The following is a 20,267-nucleotide window of genomic DNA, read 5'->3' on the forward strand; positions in this document are numbered from 1 at the left end:
CTTCCAGGCACCCCAAAAAATAGATAAATAGAAAAGATATATGGATAGATCATCCACGTGGCCCGATATTATATATCGTGAAAGTGTCTGTAGAGGATTCGCTGTCAACAAAGCGTCCCTCCCAGGCGAGGCGCAAAAATGCTAATGTTGTTGCCGCCCGCGTTAGCGTGCCCAAAGTGAGCCATTTCGCAACAAATGTTCATGTTGCCATCTTTCCATTAGGGGGAGAAAAAAAAATAATGGATGGATTCATGACTGCGAGGGAGGCACTGTCAAAACGGCGCAGCTCTCATTTAGTCAGACGCGCCCGACTCCCGCGGCATATTTTCACGTCGGCGGATTCGCACCGCCGTTTCCGATAGGCGGGCCCCCAATCAAAGAAAACAATTACTTTGCCCTGTGAGACGGAGGGTGAAACTTTCTATTTTTCAGCCGCGGGAGTGCGACAGATTGCTGCGCTACCTCTGGACTAAATGTAATTAAAGCGTCCTTTAACGTTCAGCCTTCTGGAACGTGCGGGAAAAGAGCCTTTGTGTTGAGGGAGATGTGAAATCACAAACACAATGCTTCCAAAATCTGCCCCCCCCAACCCTCTATTTTTATTGCACCCTGTTCACGAGTCGCCTTTGAAAGGATTAAGGTGAAATGCACGATAAAACATGCAATATGTCCAAATTTGACAATGTTTCCAATTTTTGATGGCAGTAAATGAGACGGACATGGGCTAAATTTGACATTTGCGGTGTGTACCTCTCCACCTCCCGTTTGCAAGCATTTAGAAGGGACAGCAGGACGCCATTTTCAAAGCTGACATGTTTTGACAATCTAGCAATTTCCCAGTATTTTTTTTTTATATGCTCTTCCTTTCATTTCACACGTTGAAAACCTCTAAAGGTCCAAGTTGGGTAAACAATTTTTCATAAAAATGGTCATTCAATCACAATTTAGCAATAAGTTGTTTCATGTTCCAATTCATTTGCTCTTAATTTGAAAAGAAAACTGTCGTGTTCCTGTCACAGCAATAAAAAGCATCCAATTTGATTTCCCGATACCTGCAGGAACCCGCATTTGGGAACTGATTTATATTGAAATAACCAATCATGTTTTTGACGTAACCCACTGTGCCAGTCGGAGTAGCGGCAACCACATATTGGAGCTGCGAACTATTCTGCTCTCACAAAAATAACGAGCTTAAGAAAAGAAAAAAAAAAAAAAAGGATCCCGGGGTTTGCAAAAATAAAGAAAGTGAAAAGAACACCCCCGCACGTCTCCAAATGTGATCCCCAGCCGGTGGGCGACCTCCAAAGGCAAACAGCGGCAGATTTGTTTTGGCCGCACCTTCGCCGCGTGTGGCGGCGGACCCGCAGGCGAGAGCCTCTGCTTCATGGGTGTCGGAGAGCAAATGAACTTTTTATATGCAAACAAGCTCTGATTGAGCAACTGCGCACTAGGAAAAAAAAAAAAAAAGAGGCGAGCATCCAACCGTATTCTCCTTCTCCGCTGCTTCTCCTGCTTAATGCCTCTGCAGGTCTTGGAGCACATCCAAGACTCACTGCTGGGCCCGTCCCTCCAAAGTCCGCTCTGTCAAACCCACGCTTTGATGTTTTGGATGTTTCTCTCCTAAAAAACTGATTCAAATGATCAGCTCATCGGAAGAAGCCCGATAATCATTCGAATCAGGTGCGTTGGAGGATGGGAATATCTAAAAGAGGCATTTTAGCGGCCATTGAGGACCAGGTTGGGACACCCCTGCTCAATGTCATGATTTAACCCCTCGGTGTCAACTTTGAGCGATCTGAGACATTGATTTTGATACATGTAACAAAAAAAAAAAAGTATAACAAAAGATACCACTTCAATTGCAGATCTAATTTTTAGCAAATCACGGTACTTTTCAAAGCCCTTTTTTCCCTCCTCTAAAAATGCTTTGTGCTGATCATCAAAAAAAACGCTTGAAAACCATTCCCACCCCTGATCAAAATAAGAACATAATCCTACAATCAAAACCTCAACGCATGTCCTCCAAAATTGAAATCACACAATTTTCCCCCCTGGTTTTGATTTTCAACAGACCGACTTCAATATGATGGTGACAAACATCATCCTCTAAGGCAGCCGTGTCGTTTTAGCGGCAGGCGGAGAAGCGTTTTGAATAACAAGCTGTACGATCGATTTGTCCAAAGCCTCTATGTGATTGTGTGCTCTCATTGATGAAGCCCCCCCCCCCCCCTCCAAAATGGACTTGCAGCACAATAGAGGCTGAAAAACTGCAAATTGATGGTGCTGCACACAACAAAAGATGCCATCACAACCGCTTGTTAACAACCATTGGGGATGTGTTGTTTTTTTTTTAACCCTTGTGCATCATTTTGACCATTTTTGTTTCATTTTTTTCCCAATATTCTCAGTATTTTAGCCAAAGGATTGCACATTTTGAGTCATGTTGAACTTTGACTGGGTGAAGTTTCAGCTCCCTTGACGTTTCTTTCAATGCATTCCCTTTGATGTAAAGCGCAAAGGATTGGAGAAAATACTGCACGAGGGTTAGCGTCACAAAAAGCTGGTTTTGAAATTTTGAACAGGTCCTTATTGAAATTATTTTTTCCGGGGGTCTGAAAATAGCTCTCGCTGAATGGGTTATTATCTTGCCCGTGGCGTGAAATTTGAAGAACCGCGATTTCACGGCTCCATCAGGAAATTTCCGGTGAAATTTTCACGTGCCAATTTCTTTCAGCGGGATCCATTTTTGCATGGAATCTTGCGGGAAAAGTTGAGTCATGAAACATTTGAGCGAGCTCTTTGTTCCACCATTGAGCCAACTAACTGCAAATGGAAAACGAGTTAACTGCAAATTGAATGCCGCCTAACAGGTGGTCACTGTGAGGAGCACCTTTTTCTTCTTGGGAGGGGGGGGGGGGTGAAAAATCTGTATTTTTTAGTCATTTTGACTCAAAGTTATTTCCGCGTGTGTGATATTCAACATGAAAAATTGTTGAGGTTGCGCTGAGGTTACTTTGTCGGCACTGCACTTGCATCCTTATGTGACAGATGCTTTTTTTTTTTCTCTCCCCCGCATGCTTTTGTCGAAAAACTCAAATCCCCGCTGGGCTCGCGCACACACGCATGTACACACACCCGGCGTGAAAAAAAAAAACAAGACCGTAAAACAATATCAGATCATTAGCGAGCACACAAACACATGACGCGGCTCCGCATCTCGCCACGCTGTTTTATTAAGGCCGTCACCGTATTAGCAAACGTGGGATTTCACGCGGACAGCAGAGCAAATGGGCTTGGGAAGAAGGCGTGCCTTTATTGTGAAGATTCCATTATCTTCCAGCGACAACGAATACAATTAGATGCGGAAAAGAAGAAAAAAACAGGATGCTAGCGCGTGGGTTCACGTTTGGTCCGTGATGCTAAATGTAGCTTGTAAAGCGATCCCCAAACGAACTTGACGGAATACTCAACAACAATTCCAACTCTGATCGAAACGTATTCGATTAGCTAACATGTCGCCGAACGTGATTCCGCCAGCTAGCCCCCAAAGATCACGAGTAGCCTGCGGGCCCGTTCCGCAAATAGCTTACAAGTGGTAGAACATTGATGATTTTCTATGAATTTTAAAATTATAAATGTATTACCGTATTTTCCACACTATAAGGCGCACCGGATTATAAGGTTCACCCTCAAATAATGACATATTTTAAAACTTTTTCCATCTATAAGGCGCACCCTCAATTAATGACATTTTAAAACTTTTTCCATCTATAAGGCGCACCCTCAATTAATGACATATTTTAAAACCTTTTCCATATATAAGGCGCACCGGATTATAAGGCGCACCCTCAATTAATGACATTTTTTAAAACTTTTTCCATATATATATCTCAATATTGATACATATATAAGGCGCACCTGATTATAAGGCGCACCGCCATTTTTTAAAAAAATAATAAGGCTTTTAGTGCGGAAAATACAGTACATTTACGTTACATATTACACTTGATTGACATATTTACAATCTTTATTTGCTGTTTCTTAATTGTGAAAAATTATTACCCTGATCGGTACCATGTAATTAGTACCAAAGAAGTAGCCCTCACTTTTAAAAAGCTTGGTGACGCCTGGTCTGATCAAATGGATTTAAATTTGCATCCATAACCACAATGCAAAACCCCAAACCCTCACCTATCTATGAGAAGATCTTCTCCATGGCCTTAGCTGGGTGATAAAAGTGAAATCAAGTTGAAAGCCTACGAGAATGCTAAATTCTACAATAGGTACCCTAACCCAACCCAAAACCACCTACACTTGAACCTCACCCTCAAACACAACCCTTGACACAAACACTGGGTTTCTTCGAGGTCACTAGGCCACCATCGGGTCACCAGAGGTCAACATACCTTCGCCTTCACTAATGTTCTTGTTGCAAAGGACTTTTGAAGACGTCCTTGCAAACAAGAGCTACGTCTGGCAACCCTCGGTGACATCTCGCTGACCTCTGGTGACCCTTAAGATTTCAAAAGAGCCGCTACCCTCACGGAGAGCCGCCCGCATTTGCCAGTCCGGGGAAACGATTCAAACGCGGCTTCCAGGAACTCGAAATTTGAATCCTGAACATTTCTATTCCATATGGACATTTTCTTATAGCGCAGCGGGCTGGGATCTCTCTGCCATTTCACATCTGGAAATACTTTTTTTTTTTCTTAATGTGAACAACAAAAGACGAACGGGAACCCACATAGCGTCCCTCGAGCCTGTAATAGAGACGGCATAGTGGGAAAAATAAGAAAAACCGATGACGGCGAAGAAAAAATGCGGGTCACGTGACAGGTGCTTAGGATGGAATCCAGGCAGGCGTGACGACAGCTCCTGAGCTTGGAGAAACAAAGAGGTTTGTTTGGATACTTTTCAGGGTTGAAAAGCTACATTTGTGCGGCGCATCTCTGGTGGGAAGCCACAGATCCACTCACAGCTCCCGTCTCGCTCCTAACGTCGCCGAGTGACTTCATTACGTTTTTAAGATGGCGTCACTAATGACTAGGCACATTCTTAGTAAACTTGTAAAAATAAAAGGCATACATTTTGCAAAGGACGATTGAACACAAAGTTGCTTCGTTGTTCCAATTGATTTGCTCTTCTTTTGGGAAAAAAAACTCCACATTATTTTTCGCACTGTACCTCTGCATTTCAGTTATAGATGTATCTTTAACAATTACAATTTTTATAACACCCTGTTTGACATTTTGATACGCTATACATGCTCCACGGTGAACCCTGTAAATCATAGATATCAAAATCCAGTCCTCGAGGGCCGGCATCCTGCATGTTTTCCGGTTTTCTCTCCCCAACACACCTGATTCAAATGAATAGCTTATTAGCAAGCTCTGCAGGAACTTCAAAATGATCCCGATCGTTTGAATCAGGTGTTTTTGAGGGGAAAGGTTTGAAAACATGTAGGATACCGGCCCTCGAGGAGTGGAATTCGACACCCGTGCAAATGAAAACGGTTTTAAAATCAGCCGTTCATTGAAGGTGCGCCTTACAGCGCAAGAAAATGCAGTACTCGTCCCGGCATTAAATTAGATTTGCTGATACCTCGAGATATCCCGTTCAAATACCCCCCGAGGTGCCCGATGATCATCGCTTCGTTTTTGTGCAGGTGCAAAGACGATCGAATACAGATTTGCGGTCACGCGTCCACTGCGGGGCCGGAAGTCTGGCGTCGACCAAAGATGGAGCGTATAGGGATTAAGAGAGCGGCAAAAGAGTCAAGTCAAATATAATTTTCTTCAAGCAGCCAAGCGGGTAATTCTAATATTCCTAATCACAAATCCACGTTTTGGGCCCGCGTGGCGCTACATGACTAAACGTAAGCGAGGACCGTTTGAATTCCCTGCGGTGGAACTTATAAAAGCCGAACTATCGGACTTCCGCACCGGATGTCCCGCCGAGACCGGCGTTTGCCGGCGCTTAGGGATAATTACGGACAGCCAAAGCCGGAAAAGCGAGCTCGCTGCTACGCCGGCCACTTTGCGAGGCACGGTGGCCTTATAAAACCTTGATTGAATGCTTCCTGCCGTATTACCGAAGGAGAATGCTCTCCAGTAGCTCTTTATCACTCAAAAAAAAAAAAAAAAAAATAGCATGAATGTCATGTTTCGCTCGTGTGGATATTTGCAACCTGTCAGATTTCTTCATTTTCGATTGGCTTCTGGAAAGCGTCAGTGTCACTTTGCTTGACGTAAGAGACAAGTTTACACCATGCGACCGGAGAAAGGCTTTTGTTTATAGCGGCGCTGCGGGTCAGAGGCCTTATTTGGCCGCTGACTTACGCGGGCGTAAATATTGAGACGCCCGGATGATGAACAAGTGGCAACGACGCAGCCGGCGCATATGAAATAAAAAAAATCAATCTTTTTGCAAGCTAAAAGCCACGATGAGGTTTTTGTTAAATGTGCTTAATTCGTCAATGCGGGAGAAACCTCTGTTATAATTCCGTGTTACGCGCATTGGATATTTTTCAAATGATTGACACAATCTTAAAGCCCCTGACGTTGGTTCGGTCTGCTTGCTTCTTTTAATGAAAATCATGTGGCGCAACCTTGGTTAACAAAAGCTGCTGAAAGCAGTGTTTATGGCTTATCCGTGCAAACCGTGTCAAAATGGATTTTTTAATGTTAATGTTTGCCAACTCCTGCCATTTACAGAACATTCAGTCCAATTTTTAGTCCAAATTGGTCCTTCAAATTTTTTAGACATTTTAAATGAAAAACGTCAGGCGAGGAGTTTGAATAAGGAAGTGGAAAAAATAGAAAGTCTTTCTACCTAAAACCCATAGCCGTGGCAAGTATCTGAAACGAGACTCGGAAACTAGACTCATTAAATCACAGGTATCATTGCGCTCAATTTACAAGCCGGGGCGACCAACAGATATTTACAACCAAACGAATGACATTTACGGACCAAATTTGTTCAGAACTTCTTACCGCTTAAAAAAATAGCGCCTGAGGTTCTGATCTACAATGCGACGAAATAGGTCAACTCTAGCCTATTGATTATATAATATGAACATGTGAAAGTATTGAGAGAGGCAATCGGAAGGAAACACAGGACTGATGTGCAAAATTTTGGAAGTCCAAAGGAAGTTCTCTCCATTCGCGCCACGTGTTGGATGGTTATTGCTATTGCACTATATAAATAAGGCCATTTGATTTGAGCAGTAAAGTCAGATGGTTAAAGCGCCGTAAACTATCTGAAGGACGTTTTCAGGTCTAGCGCGCGCACAATTTAGAGGAACCAATGAAGAAAAACAAAACGGCTCGCTAAGCTCCATAATCGCTCATTATGCATATATACTTTGATAAATGTTACCGGAAGCGCAACGCCGTATAATGAGGCCGCGGCCTTCATCTTCGCCACATAAACTGGGCCGCAGAAACAAACGGCGAGAAATGTCAGACATTAGATCAACTCGACAATCTTATTCAGCCTAAAAGCGGACGGGACAAAAATAACTCAAAATGGGTCAAAAATTGACTCTCAAATTTGGGCTACAATGGGTAACTTAAAGGTCAGTTGGTCCAATTTTGATCCAATTTGGGTTATTTTTTTTTTAACTGACTTTTTTAGGGTTTAGGAAAAGGCATCCAAAAAATGGTTGGGTAAAACCAAAAATCTTCTCACCCAACCTTTTAGGTAAAAAGGTAAAAGGTTAGTGGTGCTTTGAAATGAATGAATAGTTCATTCACTTAGTAAGAAAAAAATGTTGGCACTCCAAAAAAGTTGGGCCAGAAAGAACCCAAATTGGGTCAAAAACAGAACGACCCAACATTTTGGGGTCATATGAATAAATAATTGTGGTGGTCTTTTTTTGTCTTGACTGTTTTTAGAGATCAGTGATCAGGTTTTTGTATTTTTCACTTGACTAGAACAGTGGGGTCAAAAAAGAGGCCAAATTGGGTCATAAGTGGACTGACTCAAATTTATGGGCAAAATAAATTTTGGTTGGCTCCATTTTGATCCAATTTGTGTTATTCTTGACCTTACTATTTAGAGTGTAACAATTGTTGATTAAAAAAACAAATACAACAGTTGGGTTGAAACAAAACTGACCAGACGAATTTTGGGTACAATGAAAACCATAAAACGCTTGACTGGCCCCGATTTCAATTTTTTGACCCGGCGATTTTTAGAGTGTTTTTTTTTTTATTTCTTTTTATGGCCGCTAGTGTTTTTTTCGCGAAGCCTCTGACATAATGTGTTGACTTTTGGATGCGCAGCTGGTTCTGTTGTACACTTTCTCGGGCAAAACAAACACTTGATGCCCCAAACATAAAGCTGGCTTTATTAAAAGCTCACATTTACACCCTATGTGATGCGAGGAGACATCGGGGCTGGGGGGGGGGGTGGGGGTGGGGGGTGTCACCTTGACGATGCCGGTGAGTTAATCATCCGTTTCATAGCCCCAGCAAACAGGGCGGCCATCTTAAAAAGCGCCTTCAACCGAGGCAAGGCTCAATTTTCATCACACGCCATTGAAAGAGAAAAGTGATTTATGCCGGTTGGCACGCACGACCTCCACGGCGCCACCTGCAGCGTCAAATCAGCGCTGAAACAGCCAATCAGTCGTCGCTCCCAACTCTTTAGCTAAGCCCACACAATGCTCTTCATCTACTGCTGCATCTACTATTTTTTGTTGTTGTTGTTGGTGGACCACCAACAACTTAAAGTACAGTTCTCTTTCTTACTTTTTTTATGTCTATTCCAACTGCAATTTCACATATCATTAAAACTTCATTAAAAATCTTAACAACCCAAATAAAAGCTTAGCTACAGAGCAGTTAAAGCACGGTAGATCAAGAGAACTGCGGCCTTTTTTTTTTTTTTTTTTGGTGTTGGTCAAGTTGCACATTTGCGTGGACGCCAAAACGGGACTGGAAAGTCAGCAAAACAAATTTGTTCTCCGACACATTTCCTAGCACCCGAAGGCAACGCGTACCTTGTTTATACCAAACATACAGTAAATATGGGTCTGATCAAAAAGTGGGGTGACTCATTTTTGGTAATTTCTCATAATTGTCGTGGCAAGAAAACATTTTGAGCCAAATCTGGATCATATATTTAAAATCTATGTCAATCTTAGATTCAAAGTGATGCGAAATCAACATCTGCAGCCATCGATCAATCGTTTATAAAATGGAGCTTCAAGCCGACGAATACCCGCTGAAAAACAGATTTGACGTTTGTACACACCGGAAGTGGTAAACGCTTGGATTCAAGTTGATGGACATAATCGTTTGCTGGATTTGTTACATGGCGATGATGTGCAATACTTGGCGTCAACCAGCAGAGGCGCTGCGGTTCACTACAACAAGAGATTGTGTCGATGGATCTCAATGCATGATTCGTTTTCAAGGCACCCCAAAAAAATGGCAACTTTTTCAGCCCTCAGCATTGCATCATGAAAAAAAGCAAGACTTTTTCAACACTTTAGATGATAATACAAAAGTATAGATTTAGATGAAAAAAAAAACACGATATCTGCACTACAGCGTATCGTTAATTAAAAAAAATAAATAAATAAATACAAAGATGTTCTTTTTATTGTTGGGTCATTATCATTTGTTTCCAAGCGTCCAGTGCCGCGACTCACCCCACAGCCGCCTCTCCCTCACGCTCCTATAGAAGACATCCCAACCCTTACGAGCGGAAATGTTCCCATGCTCGCTGAAGGCTCTCCGCAGCGGCCTTTTCGGCGCCATGCTGTCCTCATCCGCTGAAAAAATTGCCAGCCGCGAGCGCTGGAAGCCATGCGGGCGGCGTTTGCTGACCGAGGACGACTGGGACCGAGTTGCAGGAGGAGGAGTGGAGCGGGGGAGGGGAGGGGAGGGGAGGAGGCCCTGACACTTGATGCAAAAAGTCACTCGGGAAGCCCCTTAACGCCCTCCCCCAAAAGATGAACATGGTCACATGGTAGCATCCCAAACTTTTGCCCCCTCTGCTCGAAGCCATCTCCAGAGTTTCCCCTGCCAACGCAAAGTGATTCACGCGCTCTTTAAATTTTGGCGGAGGTGCAAATCAAAAGGCCACCCGCGGAGCCGGCCTTGGTTTTCTTACAACAATTTGCAAACGCGGGCAACAATCTGAATCGATTATCGCCTTTGCAAATGGCCGCATCATCACTTCCATCATCAGGCGCCACTTGGGGGGGGGGGGGGCAGAACACATTATGGATGCTTGAGGAAAAATGCTTTGCGTTTGGGAGTCAGCTTTACTCATCATCTTGCTATTTTACCCTAAGCAAAAAACAGACTTCCTTCCAGGACGATTTCAGCACCGATACTCATGTCTCCGCAACAAAAGCCAAGCAAAAAGCACGATCATCTCTGAACGTTTTAGACATTTTCAGCTGTGTTGTTGTTCACTCCAGAAGTGGATTTCATCCTACTGCTAAAGATGCTCTTCACAATTCAATCAACTTCAAATGAAAGACAATTGCACGTTGCGGGTGTCCCAATGGAACTTTTCCCACTTCTGATACGATACAGGTACCAGTTTCCATCCAATTTGATATCAGAAGTCATGATACTGTGTTGGGGGATGGGGATAGTTGGGGGCCGTGACGCGTGGTCCCGGCACATTTGCAGTGTAGTCCCATCACGTGGACCGAAAATTGTGAACGTGTATGAGAGTGTCTTTGAGCTGCCAGTCCGGACCAACCAACAGTCTTAAGGCCACCTGATAGGGGGGAGAGAAAAGATTGTTGGATCTAGAGAACTCTTTGTCCTCTGGGGGAAGAAGTCTAAATAGCGATTGTTTTGGAAGGAGGCCAATAAGTGTGCTCGACTTTGAGATCGTAGCACAAGGTTTCGAATGGGCTTCAAGTTGCCGAATTAGCAATAGATCCTTCGATGTTAGCCTCAAACATCTCCGTGATGACAACTCTTCTGCTCAAGGATTTAAGAACCACGTCAAGTTTGTGGTTAAGGTCACACGTAGCTTGAGTCTGAAAAAAAAAAAGAGCCCAGCTAACCGATTCTATGACTTGTAGTAGTACAGTCCCTTTTTGTCAAAACTTGACATAATATTGACATTTGGCAAAACTTGACATCGAGTATTATTGACAAATATTGAAAAAAAAAGGACGATATTATGATCGTGTCGCTACGTTTGAAGATGTTGCAAATTTTCAACATTTTCAAAATTTCCTTGCAAGAAACTCAGCACAAGAACCCATCGTTGGCTACCTTCGCCGATACCACTGATACCAATAAATACCAGAAATAAAGCCAGGTATCGGCCCGATACAGATACTTGGTATTGGTACACGCCCATTCCTAAAATAAACCCGAAAATTTCATTGATGGCATTCGCAGCATAGTGCTGACTTCTTCATCTAGCCGAGGCAAACAAGCTCGTGGTCCCACAGAAGACGACGGATCGTCCATAGGAACGTGGAGACGTTCCTGCGCGTCTGACACTGAACTCCGCTCGAACCCTCCGCCGTCAACGGCAACATCAAAACCAGGCGTTTTTTTGTGACTCCAAAATTAGAAGCATCAAAGTAAAAGTGGCTTCTTGTTTTCTTGACTCTTCCTTTTGCTTCCAAAGGCACTTCCTCCAAAGGCTGACGAAACACGGAGCGTGAAGAATGTCCCGAGTGCATTTTGACAGGAAAGAGCTTCACCCCGGCCTGATGGGAGTCATCCTCCGGCGTACTTGTTTACCCTTCAAACAAGACCTCAATTAGTTGCATCCCCGGCAGTTTTTTTTTCTCTCTCCCCCTCTCCGTTTTGCCGGAGCAAAACAGGTAATTAAATTGCAGTCAGCGGGATGCAACACGCCGCCTGGGCTTCAAATCCCTTTTGCCGCGTGCGACGGCGGATGGAAAAAAAAAAGTCGATTGCCAGCATATTTGCATTAAGCGTGGCTCGTGCGCATAGGATGCAATCACAACCACGAGGCAATAGTAGGATTAAATGATGTTCAAGTTTAATGCCAGCTTCCAGAGTAGCACTTCAACATTCTTAAAGGGACAGTACCGAATTTTCCGCACTATAAGGCGCACCTAAAAGACTTATTTATTCCATTTTTTATATATGGATCAATATTGAGATTGGGATTGGTAGATGGGGAATGAACCGATAAAGTAAGCTTTACCTGTTTCTTTTGTGTGTTAGCCATATTGGCCATATTGACATTGAGTTATTATGCTATTGAGAGTTGATATCTGAGTTATTATTGTTATTACTTTGAGTATTACTGTATTTTGATTGAAAACGTTTTAAAATATGTCATTAATTGAGGGTGCGCCTTATAATTCGGTGCGCCTTATATATGGAAAACGTTTTAAAATATGTCATTAATTGAGGGTGCGCCTTATAATCCGGTGCGCCTTATATATGGAAAACGTTTTAAAATATGTCATTAATTGAGGGTGCGCCTTATAATCCGGTGCGCCTTATATATGGAAAACGTTTTAAAATATGTCATTAATTGAGGGTGCGCCTTATAGTGCGGAAAATACGGTACGCTAACAGCCATTTTCGGCAGTAAAAAGGGAATATTTGGTCTAGAAAAGCTGCGGGTAAAACTACGGCCATTTTGGGGATTTTCTTCAATTCATCACTTTATCATTATCAAAATACCCCGTCCATCTGCTCCTGCTTCGGTCCTTTTGTGGAAATTTTAGAAGATTTTTTGGTCAAAAGGGGAGTCTAAAACAGGGGTCACCAACGTGGTGGGCACCAGGTCGCCCCCAAAGATCACATGAGCATCCCATGTTCAGCAAATAGCTTACAAGATATAGAACATGGGTGATTTTCTATGAATTTTACAAACAATTATACATGTATTACATTTACATCACATATTAAACTTGATTTACATATTAACTACAGCTTCTCCCTAATTATTGTGAAAAGTCATTAACATGATCGGTGTCTTCACATAAACTGGTAGCCCTTCGTATTGCTCAGTACCAAAGAAGCAGCTCTCATTTTAAAAAAAAGTTTGGTTGACCCCTGCTCCAGAATATTTGGTCTAGTCTAGAAAAAGAAAATGTAGCAACATTCTGTGGACCGAAAATGATATTTGCGTTCAAAAACAAGTAACACCCCAAAAACAGTTGAGCATTGAGTGGTCGCCCCTGAGCCTTAAACATTTGATGTCATTTTTAGACAACATCAAGTGGAAAAGTGTCCTTGATTTTAAATGAAAATAAATCGCTTATCAGATCAAAGCGTACCTCTAAACGCATCTTGAGTTTTGCTGCTTGTAAAAAAAAAGCCAGCATACAAAATCCGGGACATATTTTGTGAGACAATGTGCATGCACACTTGCCAGCTGGAGGCAGAGATATTCCATGACGGAGTTAACAGCCATCTTGACTTTTTTTATGGAGGCTTATTAGAGTCACCAAAGGGGGGGACACCAAATACCGATCCAATTTCAAAATATTGCTCCATCACTACATCGAAGAAAACCGAAAGGAACATTCTAATCAAAACACAAACAAAATATTACGTATTAAGTGCAGAAAATGGCTAAATTGTATCGCTTTAATAGCTGCATCCTTGAATATTAGGGGGAAAAAAAACTTTAGCGCACAGGTGTCAAACTCCAGTCCTGGAGGGCCGGTATCCTGCATGTTTTCTAACTTCCTCACTCTAACACACCTGATTCAAACGACTAGGATAATTTTCAAGTTTCTGCAGAGCTTACTAACGACATAACCACTTGAATCAGGTGTGTTGCGGAGAGAAAACCAGAAAACACGCAGGATACCGGCCCTCCAGGACTGGAGTTTGACACCTATGCTTTAGCGAGAAAAATGATTGGCTATCACTGAAGTGAGATGATGAAAAAAATATGTTGATTGTTCTGTTACTTTGCAAGACGGACTAAAATATCTAACATTAACCGAAATCTGTTCTTGACTAAAAGTAAATCATTCTTAACTCATTCACTGCCGTCGACGGCCGTAGACGTCAAACCATCGCTTTTTACTATGCTGGCAGCGATCGAGTTCCGCGTATATATAAAACAATTTAAATCAGGATGCCGAGTTAAAAATTTCACACGAACGCATCAAGGAGCAAAGTGAAATACACAGTGTGAGTGGTAAAGATCCGCCATGTATAGTATGTGTCAGTTGATCATTTCACTGACATTTCCATGCAGTAAAATGCCAGCGCTACCATAAAAGTGACTCGGGAGACGTCCAGTGCGGCTAACAACGCCCCTCGGGAGCCTGCGCCTCGTCCTTTGATCCCCCCCCGTCCGGGCCCCCTTAGACCGCTATGCCCCAAACGCTCTCATGGCGTGACCTCCTTTGGATCAAAGGTGGCTTTGCCGCCAAGCTCCACAGCCAATTAAAACCCCTGCTGATTTAATTTTAAAAAAAATTGCAAATGCTGTCGGTGTTTTGCAACTTTTTTCCAATGCAAGTGATACAAATTATCCAGTGATGTACCCACTAATCACTGCAAAGCATGAGAATGCTGTGTCTTCTGGAATTACATTAAGATAGGTACCTCTAGGCATATTTTATTTAGCATTACAAAAAATAAAAATAAAAACACAAATTTGACGAATATTTACCTGCATTTTTAACCCATTTTGTCAAATGTAGCCCAAACGCAATACATAAATACATAAAAATTCAAAATAGATCTTGTAACATCACCAGTTTTGACTGGAAAAATTACATCACTAATGACACTAAGCATTCAATTAAATTTTTACAAAATAAAGAGGAAGTCAAGGAAGTCACACTACAAACATTTTAAACATTAGTTTTCTTGTGTTCCAATTACTTCGCTCTTAATTTGAAAAGATATACAGTTCCCCATCAAGACACCAAAAAGCATTAAGTTGAATTATCTGACACCTAAACAGAATCCCTGCTCAAACTAACAAAACTCTCTTTAGTGCCTTCATGTACTCCAATTTGACAACCACCGAATTAGTGTGACAGTTACGATCTATCTATCTATCTATCTATCTATCTATCTATCTATCTATCTATCTATCTATCTATCTATCTATCTATCTATCTTGTTAGCGCTATAGCTAGCTAGCTAGTTGATAGCAGCTAACGACTTGTCTTACCTTAAGAGAAAAATACGTGAGGAAGGTACACGCTAGCATGTTTAGCAACAAGTTTCTTCCATGTGTTGTTTTCCTTCCTGTTTGGAAGCTGGCAAATTCTTTGGGTGTATGGCGGCCATATTTTTAAATGACGGTTTCTTCGTCTTCTTCTTTGTCCAGTTTGGGCGGTTGGGAAATACTTTTGGTGCAGTACTGCTCTCTTTTGGCCACTGGCGGTAATGCACCAAAATGAAGTGAACCCAATTATAGAATTGAAATTTTGGGTCCAAACTTTCATTTGCCACATAGCATAATTTCCTAAACTATATTTTGATATTTTTTGAGGAAAACACACAAATATATTTTTTAGAGCACACATTTTTTTTTTAATTGCAAGAAAAATACTTTACCGGATGTGTGAACGAGTAAGCGAAAGGAAAAAGGAAATAAATGAAAGGAAATACTTTGCGTGCGCACGCACATGCATTTCAAGGGCAACCTCTGCGCTCGAGGCTGACAGCTCTCGGTGCGATGCCATTTTGAGGTGTGCGAAAGGCCCGACGGGTGGCGTGCCGGTGAATGGCCGGAGGTGACGTCACCGACTCTACCTTCAATACCTTCCCCGCACTGTGTCAAGTCAAATCAGGCGGATGCGTCAGTGGAGGTGAAACGGGGCCGCGCAACAGTCACAACAAAACCACTACGGCTCTTCACTTTTCTCGCTGAGGAAGGCTTTTCATCCAAAAACTTCACGCTACACTAAATCATTGGCGAATCGACCGGCGGAGTCGGCTTGCGTTTTGTTTTTCCTTTGTCACCTCTTGTGATGCTGCCACAGTGCCAGTGACGCCAAAGAAGCAAATTCTGCAAGAACGAGCCCGTTAAAAGCACATTTGAGAACTGGATGGCGCCAGGCCGTAATGTGTGAAACGCCATCAGTAACTGACAATAATTTCCACAAAAAAAAGTAACCCTTTGAGGCATTGATTTCTGTTTTCAATCATATACCAATTATTAACATTTTTTCCACGCCAAGTATCCCCTGACCAGCGCAAAACCTTTCCAGAAAATGGTGCCACTAATGACAATATACCACTGCATGAAAGTCCACAACATAAAAGCGTACGTTTTGCAAAGTACCTAGAATACAACTAAATAATAAGTTACTTTATGTTCCAATTCATTTGCCCCTAATTTGAAAAGACAAGCGTCCTGATCCCGACGGTATTAAAAAGCATGAGCGCAGATTTGCTGAGACCCAAACAAACCCTGTTGTTAGATTTACAACTAAGATTATTGCCATACTAATAAGACGAGAGGAGTTTTACATATGTGGCTTTTCATAAAGTACAATAGTTTTCCTCATTAAAACACAAAGAAATGCCGAAACAGATGACATTTTTCCATGGCGCTTTGCTGCGAGATTTCGCCAACATAAAATGTGCCTTGTCCCAATAAAGTCTGTGAAAATACTGCCTTAAATAATACATTTGGGCTCTATCCTTTCATTTCATCATCTGGCGTCTGAATACTTTGGTCCGAATGGGGGTTAGGACCTGCAACAGCGAAGCTCCCCCCCCCTCTTGTTTTTACCGCATGACCCCAGGACAGCAGTCCAAGAGCCAGAGCAAACGAGCGCGAGGGGACCCCCCGAACGCTCGCGCAGATCATCAAGAAACGCAACGAGCCTCCAGATGAGCGCCGACGTCTCCTGAAAAACCCGACTACCATCCATCCACACGTGTAAACATCACCCCCCCTTCCTTGTCTCCATTTCCAGCATTCCTCCGAGGTGACGTCTGCTGTCGGGTCGGCGCCGTTGCCGGGTCCTAATGGGTAAGGTCCCCGGACGGCCGTCGGCCTCCGCCGCCGGCCGTTAATCCCACGCTTTGCTCGTGAAAGAGAAAGACTCGGCATGGAAGCTATTACTCGGGAAAGGAAGTGGACCGCAGAGGTGGACGGCGGAAAAGTGCAAAAACAAACTTGGAGGAAGGACGGAAGTTTTGGACCGCTTTATACATACAAAATGGACCACTGCGTACCACCTGACTGGCGCAGAGGACGTCTGGATGAAAAAAAAACAAACTTGAAACAGCGCGGCAGGTCATCAGATTCTGTTTTAGTTTGATTTCGCCCGCCGTGAAATTGCCTCCCTGTACAAATTGACAAAATAAATGCTCACAAAATTTTTTGAAGGAGTCACCAGAACACAATTTAGTGATAAACTTTCTCACGTTCCAATTAATTTGCTCCCAATTTGAAAAAAAGAAGGTAAAAAATATGAACGAAGGAGTCACCAGAACACAATTTAGTGATAAACTTTCTCACGTTCCAATTAATTTGCTCCCAATTTGAAAAAAAGAAGGTAAAAAATATGAACCCTAATACATGATTTTTACACTCCATTCTCAAAGTATTAAATTGTTGTATATATAAAATTAGTTGGGCGTTAGCAGTCAGAGGAGTTGCTTACAGCACATTATCTTCATTAAAAGAAGCAAGCAGACCGAACCAACGTCTGAATCCATTTGTGCACTAACAGGGGCATCAAGATGATATGTTAAGAATTTTTCAAGCGCACCAGTTGGCATTGTTTTATTACCTGTGTTATCTTATTTTGAAATAACTGCTTTGAATCTGGAAGGCCGCACTGTATTTCCTGTTTAGCTTCTCCGTTCGTCATTTAGCTTTTAGCCTTGTTCATGTTAGCCACGCTTGTTCCTGTCTTGGTTTCAAGAAAAGAACAAGCAGACCGACCCAACGTTTGCGTCCATCGTTTGAGCGCACACTCAGGGGCATTAGGATGACATTTTTTTGTATTAAGAACTGTTCAAGTGCTTTAGTTTGTATTGTTCAGTTATAACTTACTCTGAAAACGCACGCTTTTAATCTGGCTATAGTTCTGTTTCCCGTTTTCACCTTTTCTGAAACTGATTGGCTGTCTAGGGTCACGTAGACCATCGGAACTGAGCAACCCGTACAGGGCAACTTTTGATGCTAACTGTTAGCCCATCATTGGCATTTCCCATTATTTATTAGCGACAAGCTAGCTGGGAAATTCTTACAGCAAAATCGTTTGGTTTTACATACTACACCAAGCGTAATTCTCTTTGTTTTATGTTTTGACTACATGTCAACTGAGAGCGGCAACAAACAGTCTCTTGTTGAAAAAACTGTTCATGAATTTGCATTGGTTATATTTGTAAATCACCGTACTGGCGTCTGAGCACCACGGCCAGCTTGACAGCTGCGCGGATACTCGCAGCCAAAGTTTGTGTTGGAAGGAATAATGGCGCTCCCGAGTATGCAAACACAAGGGACCTCGGAAAGGATAACCAAAATAAAAGAATCAACAAAACGAGAAGGCGACAGCCCGCGGGCATTGACAGATGGCGCGGAGACTTCATCCAAATTCACGCAAGTTCTTCTCGTCCTTGATGTCCCTTTTAAGGTGATAATTGCGGCGCTTTCACCATTGATTTTCTTTCCATTTAAGAAGTAACTGAAACCTATCCCGGCTGATATTCGGTGAGACGCGAGGGGCGCAATCTGGACCGTCCAAACATTTTCTCCGCTGCTCGTCACCGGCTTACTGAGGCGCAGTTTTTGCCGAGAGAAACGGGGTATTCAAGATGACTTATGGTGAGAGGAATAGGTGACATGCTGGATTTTAACACGCAATGGAAAACAAGTCAAACTAGAAATGCTATAGTGGTAAACATTGCAAAACTCAGGTTATTCAAACCTGAATATTTGTGTCCAAATCATACGAAAAAAAAATCGTCCATGCATAGTGCGGCTGATTATATTACATTTTGTAGTGAGGAAGGACTGTGAGGCTTCGCTGTGGTGGACACACACGTTGTTCTGTCCCTCTGTGAAATGTGCTTCCCTTGTAAGAATATTATCATTTATGATAATGCACCCAAAAATGAGTTTGTTGATCCAATAAGTATGGGTAACATGCTAGCTAACGTTAGCTCTTATCCTCAGCATGTCATACAGTGCTGTCTCGCATACGTTAAGCTTGTTAGCATTTTCATTTAGGTATTTCCCTTTGGTATATGTTAGCATATGCGATTGATAAGTACTCGTTTGCATCTAAGTGATGTTTTTTATTTGTAATTCAGTTATGATCGATTTAATCAATGTAATTTGTGTATGTATAAATCTCGCATATGGGACTAAACTGAGTAACCGCAAAATATTGGGGACCCCTGCCTGAATGGATATTCAAACCCTAACGGCAGAGGCACCCCCGGATGGTCAGTATGCCTGGCATATATTCTTTATCTTCTTCGAAAACCACAAATTTGCCCGTAGCTCACTGAGTCATTAGAAGCTCACTCCTCTCTGTCTCCATGTCGCGACAGCAAATAATTTGGAGCCGATGCGCAGATTGGGAGCTGAGGAAGGACCAGCTCAACGCCGCTTCCTAAAGCCGGCGGAAATTGCTGTTCCGCTTGCGTCCCGGCCCGCCGGTTCCAAGACAAACAACGTTTGTCAATTAGTCCGAGCCCCGCCAGTCAGTTTGCGGCAGCTGCAGATTATTCATATCTGATCTTTTTTGCAAAGTCTATCGCTTTCCTGCTAAGCCCCCGAATACCAACAGCGCCAAAGCCAAAGAAAAAGCGAGACGTACGAGTTTATGTTTTCCTCGCTAATGATGGAATCAGCCATGAAGTGTTTTATGAGAAAAAGGTGACAGCTGAATAGAAAATGTTGTTTGGGTGAATCTCCTCACCTCATTAGCTTCATGTTTAGGCCTACCAGGTGTTGTGGAACACGTCTGCTTTGCCCCTTTTTGAGGTGACAAATGTTTTGATTGGGGAAAACGCGAAGAAGTCACCAAGTGATTTGCTTTCCAAATGTTCGCCGCTTCACTACAAAAAAAAAACAACAACAACGGGAGAACGAGATTGACTGCAGGGGGGAGCAGCGAACAAGCTGAGGCGTATATGGACAAAATCTCTAGCTAGCTAGCTAGCTAGCTATACATATAAACACACACACACATACGTGTATATATATATATATATATATATATATATATATATATATATATATATATATATATATATATATATATATATATATATATATATATATATATATATATATACAGAGAGAGAGAGCTATCCATCTATCTATCTAGCTAGCTAGCTATACAT

General features: G+C 42.5%; 1 protein-coding gene across 2 annotated transcripts in view; it reads right to left on the bottom strand.

Annotated features, from left to right (window-relative positions):
• The window catches only part of LOC148408457 (rho GTPase-activating protein 7), a 44,501-nt gene extending 29,309 nt beyond the window's left edge, over positions 1-15,192 (bottom strand). Inside the window, exon 1 of one of the 2 annotated variants that reach the window (XM_088441746.1) lies at positions 15,118-15,192. Coding sequence is in view for 1 of the 2 variants with exons in the window: in XM_088441744.1 (XP_088297870.1) it covers positions 9,659-9,767 (109 nt within the window). In the remaining variant the exon portion in view is untranslated. Of the gene's footprint in view, positions 1-9,658; positions 9,773-15,117 lie in introns of those variants that run through there. The other variant, XM_088441744.1, reaches the window with a different exon arrangement.
• Between the last annotated feature and the right edge of the window lie 5,075 nt (positions 15,193-20,267).

This window comes from Hippichthys cyanospilos, chromosome 18 (assembly GCF_059441005.1).
Source record: "Hippichthys cyanospilos isolate Australia breed blue-spotted pipefish chromosome 18, RoL_Hcya_1.0, whole genome shotgun sequence".
In the NCBI taxonomy this organism is placed as follows: Eukaryota; Metazoa; Chordata; class Actinopteri; order Syngnathiformes; family Syngnathidae; genus Hippichthys; species Hippichthys cyanospilos.